At 37.4% G+C, this 10,179-nt stretch overlaps 2 protein-coding genes across 2 annotated transcripts; one reads left to right on the top strand and one right to left on the bottom strand.

The window, feature by feature from the left end:
- The first annotated feature begins 508 nt into the window (after positions 1-508).
- LOC104232789 (transcription initiation factor TFIID subunit 8) lies at positions 509-2,043 on the top strand. The gene has a single exon (XM_009786066.2). It carries the CDS (start codon positions 844-846, stop codon positions 1,630-1,632), a length of 789 nt encoding a protein of 262 aa, XP_009784368.1. The 5' UTR covers positions 509-843; the 3' UTR covers positions 1,633-2,043.
- Positions 2,044-4,286: 2,243 nt separating this feature from the next.
- On the bottom strand, positions 4,287-8,645 carry LOC104232788 (leucine--tRNA ligase, cytoplasmic-like). Its single transcript, XM_009786064.2, has 2 exons — positions 8,499-8,645; positions 4,287-8,045 (listed from the first exon to the last, which is right to left on the bottom strand). The coding sequence occupies exon 2, from the start codon at positions 8,015-8,017 to the stop codon at positions 4,775-4,777; it is 3,243 nt and encodes a 1,080-aa protein (XP_009784366.1). The 5' UTR covers positions 8,018-8,045; positions 8,499-8,645; the 3' UTR covers positions 4,287-4,774.
- Between the last annotated feature and the right edge of the window lie 1,534 nt (positions 8,646-10,179).

Raw genomic sequence — 10,179 nt, 5'->3', positions numbered from 1 at the left:
ATTTTAAAGATATAATATTCATTATTATTAGATTATTTAAATTGTACATTTAATTGTACGTTGATTAATTTGAAATCAGGATTTATACATTTTCACATCCTAAGAAAGAAAATAATTTTAACTAGTCGTCGTTCACATCTAAACATAATAGCTTATTAATCAGATGTATACTAATTAAGATTCAGACATTTTAATGATAATCATAGTAATAAAAAATAAACAAAGCCTCTGTAAATTCTCCCTTATATCCTTTTGCTCCAACTTCTTGTTAGAGTAATCTCTTGGGATGATACTTTTTTCATTTAAATTGTAAATGAGATTTTAAACATTTTTTATCAGTTTACCGGCTTGTAAAGTTAATGGTAACTTTGGACCAAAAAAAAAAAAAGAACTAGTGGTAACAATTATTTATTGGTGAAAAAGAATTTAAATAAATACAAACAAATATAATACTCATGGTTAATAAAATTTAGTTTAACTTGCCATTTATACTTAATCAACAAAGACATACTATATTTTCTTTTTACAAATATCTTTTATCATTTTATCACGAATAATCATATATATATATATATATATGCCTTAATTTTCACATGATAAATTTAATATGCTATGGTACATACAACGGAAACTGCTGTTTTCGTTATTTAATAATGAAACATATATAACTTGTACTGTTGGATTTCCTAGCGCACTGGTTTTCAGATTATATACGCACAAATCATAAAGGCACGGGTTCGATCCCCCACTCTGCCTCTAGAACTTTCCACCAATGAACATCTAGGGTTTTGTTCTTACGACACTCGAAGAAAAGCCGCACACCGTCTCCCTTCATCCGCCACTATGAGATCAAACCGCAACCGTCCTCTGGCGGCGATTCCTCCTCCGTCCACGGCTTCAACGGAATCCGACTACGCCTTCACCTTAACCAGAATAGCAGTGGCGCAGATCTGCGATTCAATTGGATTCACGGCGGCGGAAGCTCCCGCTCTCCGAACCCTAACCGACGTCGCGGTCAGGTACTTGAGATCAATCGCTAAGTCCGCCGCCGACTCAGCAAACTCCGCAGGCCGCACGCAGTCACAACTCGTCGATACTGTCGCCGCCATGGACGAGCTGAGCTCCGTCAGTGGATTCGCCGAAGCGTGGAGAGCTACTGGAAGTTTACTCAACTCCGGCGCGGTGAAGAATCTCGTTAGTTTTTCTAAGTATTCGGAGGAAATTCCATTTGCAAAACCATTGCCCAGAAAAGTATTTTCTATAGGGAGAGGAAAAGGTTTGCTGAATGTAGATAGCAACGAGTACATTGGAGGGGAGGGGAAGCATATTCCGAAATGGCTACCCGTAATGCCGGTGATTGAGAAGGAGGAGGAAAGGGGAGGGAAAAGAAAGGAAATTTGGGGATTTTGTGGTAAAAATGAGGAAATGGGGAGAGAAATGAAATTGGAGAAGAAAGATATGGAATGGGAGGGGAAAGGAATTGAATTGCCACTGAAGAGAGGGGGAAAAGTGAGGTTTAAGATTGGGAATGGTGGGGGAGTTGTAGGGGTGTGTAGAAGGGGCGGAATAGGGAAGAGGGTTTTATGTGAGAGTTGGATTTGTGAGGAACAAAATCAAAAGAAGAGTTTGTAATACAGTGGAAAAAATAGGACGATGATGATGGCTGGAGCTTAGCGCAGAGATGAGCTCATTAGCTCATATATGTAAGAAAGAAGAAGCGGCAGAATTTGAAGATCTGCGCAATATGTAGCTGGGTACTATTTGGTTTGAAGTTAGCAGGAATTGAACCCTTGACGTGTTGGTCGATAAAAGGAAGTTTATTAATTTGCTTCGCTGCAGAAGACCATCTTCACTGCACTATGATAATGAGGAGTCTGTCTCTAATTACCTTTTTTTATATGTTAAGGTGCTCATGAGATTCACTATTAACGTAACAAACGGAAACCCAAATACAGATTTTCAGTGGAAAGATGTTAGTTTATTTTTATCTGAATGGAGTGAGTTTACTTGATTTTTTACTTAATCAATGTTAATTAACTAATACTTGTAACTTTTTTCTTATTTTTTAAAAAAATGCACATGTCCGTGAAGGGTCAACTTGGCCTCGTCCGCAGCATAAATTTCCCTCGGCTGAAAGGAACAAACATTAGAGCAAAGCATATACTCCCTCCGTTCTAATTTATATTAATCTGTTTGATTAGGCACGGAGTTTAAGAAAAAAATAAAGACTTTTGAAATTTGTGGTCCTAAACAAGTCAAAAAAGGGCCCAAAATATTTGTGTGGTTATAAAAGATTCTCATTAAGGATAGAATTGTAAGTTTAAGATAAATTGTTACCAAATTTAGAAAGGGTCATTCTTTTAGGAATGGACCAAAAAAAATAGGTTCATATCAACTGGAACAGAGGGAGTAACATATTATCACCCCGTAAGGGTAACGGAATTTGATTATGAAATGAACTGAAACCATCAACATCACCTAGATTATCCCATTTCCATTAAAGACCTTTGTATGGGTCAAAATATGGCTAAGGATGTTCGGCACGAAGAGGTGCTATTAGAGGTAGTTTAGCCGAGGTCGACTAATGACTGATGGATTCATTGTCGAGCAGTCAATCACGGTCAAGGTCAAATGCCAAGAGTAATAGTAACAGTTAGTTTTGTAATAAAATATTTAGGAAAATATTCCATTGAATATTCTTTGTACTTATACTTTTAGGCTTGATTAGGGGCATTTCTTATATAAATAGGAAATGAGATGAGGTGAAAAGGGGGTATTATGGATTCTGATAAGAACTCTCTTGAAAAGTTGACTCTCTAGATAAATACAAACACTACCTTTCTAAAGAGATTCGATTCGTTGTTTATTCTATACTTTTCACATCAGATCCGAGAAAGTCTCCCATATTCCCGTAGTTATTTGTCATACATCATTATTATAAAGAAGAATCATCCACCACATTCAATATTTTGTAAATTATTCTCCTTATTTACATTTAGTGTCATTTATTGTTATTTAATGCTTGTTATCCTCATCCCATTATTGACCTTGAACATTTAATACATATTGCATTAAATTTGTTCCGACACTGTCCTACGCAATCCCCGTAGGCCGATTTTAGATTTGAAGTTACTATTTTTAACTAGGATTAATCCATTATCTTTCTAGTTAATTAGTTTAACCAAAGGTTCATATTTTTTGGTCAAACAACCTTCCTGTCCCTCTTCACATTTTTAAATTTTAACTAACCGAAAAGAAAATTGAACACGAAATTTTGACCAAAGTACAATCTCAGCAAAACAAGGGAACTACAAGCTTAGTGCAAAAATAGTTGTCCGACACAAGTGTCGGGATCTCAAACAAGGCTCATTTTGCTTACTTCCCCAATAAACCAACTTAAAGATGTACTTTCACTACTACTAATCGCCTGCAGAAAGCTGAAATAATCGAAAAATGGCAGACTTCTGAATTCAAGAACTGGTCACAGGATGTCGAATACTTCCTGCACGTCTCTCCTCGTCTTTGTATAGACAAAGAAGGGAACATATTACCAATAAAAGGAAATTTGGCACACAGCTAAGACATACTAAGTGATTCAAGCATCTTGTCAGTATAAAATGGATCACATTTCTAAAAGATAGGCAAGCATCCTTGGAGGTTTTCCAGCAAGAATATGAGGGCATTCATTCTTCTGCAGCTCCTTGTGGACTTTGAAGTTGATACTACTGTCATCCTTGATATGTACTGAACCTCCCAAAAGGCCCACATAGGAGGTAATTACCTGCAAATTGAAAAACTGCAGATCAGAAGACATACCTGATAAGCTACTTCCACCAGGGAAGCATCCTGACCAGCAACAGGTTCACTCTTTCAAGTCTTGAATAAAGAGATCAACTTCAGGCCCTAGTAAAATGCTTCAAAGGTGCTGGTTTTTCATTTCAGTAGACAATTGCTATAGCTATAATTTAGGTCATGTTTTCTGTTCGGCCAAGTAATGAAACCTGCCACTCGTATAGTTAATTAGAGGACTGCTTTTGTTCATTTTTGTAAGTACCAAACTCTTGAGGAAGCGCTTTTATCCCCCTTTTTTGCAACCTATTTTCAATAAATTCATTGTTCTCCTGTAACATAAAGAGTATAATAAATCATCACATCAATATAACTTCTCATTCACCTTAACCTTGAATGCTAACTAACTAGTTCCTCCCAATTTTCAAAAAAGGAACAAAAAGTTAGCAAACACCATATACTTTTATATTTACTCATTCACTAAGTAATGAAACAGATTTGCTAAAGTGAAAGTTCCATTTGGAAGAAAGAAATGGGACATACAGAAATTCCTAAGAAAAGGGGACTAACAATTACAAATTTGATAAAGGCCTTGCAATCTGAAATTCCCTAAAACTACAAAACAAAATGCAATCATACTTGGACACGGTATACAGCATCAAAAGACAATTAAGCTACAAGCAGAAACGATTAAAAGCAGGTATAACTTGGAAACATTGTAGAATCCGAAACTCGAAGATGCCTTGGCTTCATCCGAAGTGTCAAATCTAGTCAATGAGTACTATTGTGAAGATATTATTGCAGCTGCTCCATATTCACAAACAAATAAACCACTTGTTTGGATCGGAAAATTCAGCAGAAAACTTCAGCAAATAATAGCATGTAGGCAGAATGCTAGGACAAAAATGACCTAGAATGAGAAAAGTATCACATCATCTTGGTCTCAAACAAGACCTGTTCCTAACTTATGCCGCAAAAATTGTACTCATACAAAGATTGCAGTTGGATCCCCTGGTGATGGAGGATTCTGCCTCACAACTGCAGCATGAGACCCTGCTCTCTCCACAGCATCATCTGTCATTGATAAGATCTCCAATCTCTCAAGACCAAGCTGTCTCTTGATCAAGTCCGAGTTCTTCTCAAGGACTTCAATCTCACCAAAAGGAAGCCTCAAGTCCAATGCTTGAACCCCAACAGCCACAACTTCGTCTTTCTTGAACCTCAAGAAAGGCATACAGAGCTTTTGTATTTGTTTGAAATTGCCTTGTTGCGCAATATCACTCTTCTGCAATTCGGTGAGGATTTCTTTGTCAGGTGCAAAGGAGCTAGTTGACGTATCAAATTTCCTCTGCAGAATCTCCAAACATTCCTTTTTCCATCCACGATACTGCTCATCCACATATATCAGGCCCACAGTAGGTTTGTTTTGGCTATTCAGATTAACAATTCCTTTCTTTGAACCAGAAACCTGCTTCTGAAGCAGCTTCCTCATTGAGACAATTGTGTCTTGCAAATAAACATTGGCCTTCTTAAGGGTAAGATCTGGCAAATCAGCCTCTGGCCACCCAGCTTTTATGACATAACCATCCTTCTTCGAAAGCTCTCTCCAGGAATATTCAGCATAGTGTGGGCAGATCGGAGCAATAAGTCTTGTTTGAACATCCATAAATCGCCACAGCAAATTCCGGTTCATGCCTCCTGAACCACAGGAAAGCCTGTACTCATCTCTGGCAGCCTGAAGATCATAAAAACCAGTTTTCAAAGCTTCACGGAACATGTATTCACTATAGTTCTTCTCTGTAGTCTTGACTGCAATATTTATTTCATTAGCAAACACGCGGTCTGCATATGTGGATGGTGACCCGCTTCTTAAAGATGACTCTGCAGCAAGAACCTCCTGCATCCATGCTATTTCTTTGGTGAGACGTAAGATAGCAGCATTAGCTGTTTCAAAGACGAAGTTAGCATCGTCCATCCCATCACCCGCATCTGCAAGAGCAAAGCGTGTGGCATCAGCAGAAAACTCTTCAATTGCCTGCCGGAGTGTTCGGAAATTTCCAGTAGACTTGGACATCTTCTCAGAGTTCAGCATTATATGCCCATTGCATCTGAAACCACGTGGCCAGTGGTGCTCAGGGAAGATGGCGGTGTGGTTATAGATGCAAAAGGTAAGATGATTCTGCATAAGATCCTTGCCAGAAACTCTGAGATCAAATGGATACCAGTACTCAAACTCCTTCCTCATCTCCTTGAGAAGAGAAGAAGATAGGGAAGAATTTTCGGGAAAAGGCCCATCACAGAACAAGAATTCCCAGATCTCATCTGTCAGCTGCTCCGGTTTCACTGAAGAATGGTCAGTACCATACATGTCCCCTTTCTGCAAGAAATGTGCCACGGTGTAATATGCCATATAAATAGTGGAATCAGACAAGGACTCAACTAAAAATTCCTCATCCCAAGGAATACGAGTCCCAAGCCCAAAACTGCGAGAGCAAGCCCACTGATTAAGCCAGCTGAGAGTGTGCTCAAAGCCATGACGTGTCTCATCAGAATAGAGATTCATACTGGCCAAACACTCCTCTGCAGCCTTCCTCCATTCTGATTCTCCATAAGTGAGATACCACTGATCAGTCAAAGCCACAACACACTCATCCCCAGATCTCGACATGACCTTTTTCTCAGGTTCACTATATACTACAGCTTGATTCATCTCCAAAAGGTTGCTCCTGATCAGACCTTTCGCTTCTTGGACTTTCATACCAGCAAATTCTCCAACAATCATGGTTCCCTCATAAAAGCCGCCCTTGTAAATTATTTTCTTTGCCTCATCAAGCTTATCTCTCTCATTCTGGCTCTTGATTTTTTTCTCAATGCAAATTCTCTCAGCTGATCTATCTCCAAAATCTGGATGGTTGATAATCGGAACTATCTCAAATGGCAAGACCCACTCATCCTTCACGCCAAATTTGGCCCTGAAAGCTGGCTTCGACTTCAAATCATGGAGGGCCATATAATCATCTGGGGAATCACTGGGAACACTAGTTACAATTCCAGTACCCTTTTCAGTAAGAACAGATAACATGGGCAGAGTGTATATTATCTCATTAAATGCCAAGGGAGACCTCAGGGGCAACCCTATAAGATCTTGACCAGACAATTCAACCAAACAAGAAGGCTTCTCAGGGATAAGAGACAACTTTTGATAGGCTAGATTAAGAGCTGCCTTATAAGTTAAGACAAAAACCTCAGTATCATTAATCTCAAATGCCCCGTATTTTCCTTCTGGCAAGACCCAAGCATTTGTTTGCCCATACATGGTCTCTGGTCTCAGTGTAGCTGCTGCAAGATACACCTTCTTCCCCTCCAAACCACTCATCTTTGGTGGAAAAGGTGGGAGAACTTCCATCTTGATAAGAGTATATTCCTGAGGAATAACTCCTTCACCAGAAGCACGGTCATGGTCAGCACATGGCTGACCATCTAGGGGTGAATAGATGGTGTACCTCAGATCTTTAACAATCCTTCCCAAGGCTTTCAGCTTCCGCATTTGCCACCGTACAAATGAATCAAAGTATGGATTCACGTCGGTTGTAATAAAAGTGCGACGCCAATCACAACCCAATCCGAACTCCTTCAGATCCTCTACAGCCAGTGGTGGAAAGTAAGTTAGCCAGTAATATGGGTCTGTAAACCTGGCAATTTCCTCGTCGGACAGACCATAACTCCTCATTATCTCCCATTGGTACTTATCACCACCAGTCTTCGCAACAGCCTTGGACTTCTTTCCTTTAAATTTTCCACCCGGTAGAGCCTGATTACCTTCAGGCTCAACCTTCACTTCTGTTTCAACACTCTCCTCTTCCTTCACAACAGGAAACACAGGTGGGTTCCCAAACCTCGATATCTCCCTTGAAAGCTTATCAGCAGATGCCTTTATGGGCATCCCAGTGCAGTGAAAGGCAAAAGGCAAAAGAACAGAAGCACCCCTCAATCTGTGATATGCAGCTGCAAATTCCAGCTTTGATATTGAAAAAGCATGGCCCAAATGAAGAAATCCATTCATATAAGGAAAAGGGAAATTCCCATAGAACTTTTCACCCGCTTTCGGAGGCAATTCTTTAGGTTCAGCTCTGAAAACATCACCTTCTGTCCACCACTTGTGAACCTGTTTCTCTATCTCCAACAATTGGTTCCTTCGGGCAAAACTTCTGCCTCCTTCTTCTGCCATCACTTCTCTATCAGAAAACCCACAGTATCTGAAAGAATCAGAAGAACATAATTAGAAAACACTATCAGCAGAGCAACTAAGCTGCAGCTTAAAAATCATTCAACCAACTAACTAAGCGAAATACTTATTTAAAAAAAAACTGAAATAAACAATAAAAATAGAAGTAACTTATCAATGCACCCACCCAAGATTGAGGCTTTATGATTTGTTTTCAGCATAAGAATGATGGGTACAAAATACTTGTATTTAAAAAGACTAAAATAAACAATGAAAACAAAAGTAACTTATCAATGAACCCACCAAAGACTGAGACTTTATGATCGGTTTTCAACATAAGAATGATGGGTATTTGAAAAAAATGAAAGAAAAGTAATAGATCGATCTGCTTCAATAAAATTAGCTCTGTTACTAACAAATACTTAAAACTCAAGAATTGAGAGAAAAATACAGAAACAGAGACAAACAAGGAAAAGGGGTTTACCTTGATCTGCTTAAATTGAATGGGAATACAACATATGATGACAATTGCTTAGGCTGAAGTGAATATCGTCTCAGTATACGAGACGCCACAGTGAACAAATATCAAGGGCGGCTATAGGGTAAAGAAGCTTTTGCCTTTGCCTCAAAATATCTAAGGCCTCAAAAATATAAAGTACTGCTATATTATAATTTATATTTATAATTATTAATAAAATATTTTAAATTTTAATATTTTTTAAAAGATAGGATTGAATAAATTAATAGGATAAAACTTTTCTATTACTAAATTAAATAGTTGTTATGAAATAATAAAAGAAGAAGAGTATTGCACAAAGAAGTAGAGAGAGAATTCTTATTGATTTAGAGTCAATTACAATGGAATACAACCCCTCTTTTTAGAAAATGTGACTTAGTTACCAAGTAACAAACCCTAAAATCTCTCTAAAATATAGACATTTACCATAAATAAAATATAATTTATAACACTCCCCCTTGAATGTCTATTCAACATATAATGTGCCTCGTTAAAACCTTGACTAAAATAAAACCCAGTGGGAAAAAATTCTAAAGAAGGAAAAAGAGTACACATGTTTAGAAATACGCCTTTTGGTTGCCTCGTTAAAAACCTTGCAAGGAAACTCAGTGGGATAAAACTTTATAAGAAAAAAAGAGTACAACGCGTATTAACTCCCCCTGATGAGAGCATCAATTCACATCCTTAAGCCTTCACATTCTAATCATGTGCATCATCTTCAAAAGATCGTTGGTAGAGATTCGATAAATAAATCGGTCATAGTAACTTGAATGAATATGTTGTACCTTGAAATCATCATTCTATTGCAGATGAATTATCATTTTATGAACCTCAAGTTCATATTATCTTATTCGATGATCCAGATGTAGAAATGATAATTTATTCCACGTAACTTTTTCTCAACTTTTATCATGTCTCCCCCTCATGTTAGAAAAACTAACTTGCTTCCTTAACTTTGGAAGCTTATCTTTGTGTGTTATGGTGTTAATCAAAATAGACACCGCACATCAATAATAATAAGATGGAATTATTTGGTTCCTGACCCTGAACCACTTGTGATGGGAGAATGTAATATACTTTCATATATAATATATATCAAATTGATATAGATAATTTTGTTCTCATAAGCAATAGTTTAGCTATTAAGTGGAGGCACTCAATAAATCATTTTGCTAAACCAACTGCGATGTAAACCAACTTATCAAGATGAATTATCTTGAATAAAAAAATCTGGAATATACTCTAAATTAAATTATTGAGCAATTTACCTCGCAAACATCAGGTTGCGGGTTAACAATAATCGCACATGTAAATATCTCATAGATGCATCGTATGTGGTATACATGGCAGATGAATGAGCCCATATCCACCTTTGATATTTTCAGCATTCATAGGATTCAATCACATTTTTAGTTGGTATATTAATTAATGAGAACAAGCAACATAAGAGAGTTCGTAAAGAACTTTCTTGTTCTTTAATATTTACCTATGTGAATTCTCTTTTATTTTTACACATCATACTTAAATTAATATGGTTAAACCAATTATGTCAACCGGATAAATTATCAATATTGATAAAATTCAGGTTTACACTATGACATGTGCAATTATCAACAAACTCCAAGTTTATTATGATGAGGATTTTTAT

The sequence above is a fragment of the Nicotiana sylvestris genome, chromosome 2 (assembly GCF_000393655.2).
Source record: "Nicotiana sylvestris chromosome 2, ASM39365v2, whole genome shotgun sequence".
In the NCBI taxonomy this organism is placed as follows: Eukaryota; Viridiplantae; Streptophyta; class Magnoliopsida; order Solanales; family Solanaceae; genus Nicotiana; species Nicotiana sylvestris.
This window is presented reverse-complemented; position numbering and strand designations above follow the sequence as displayed.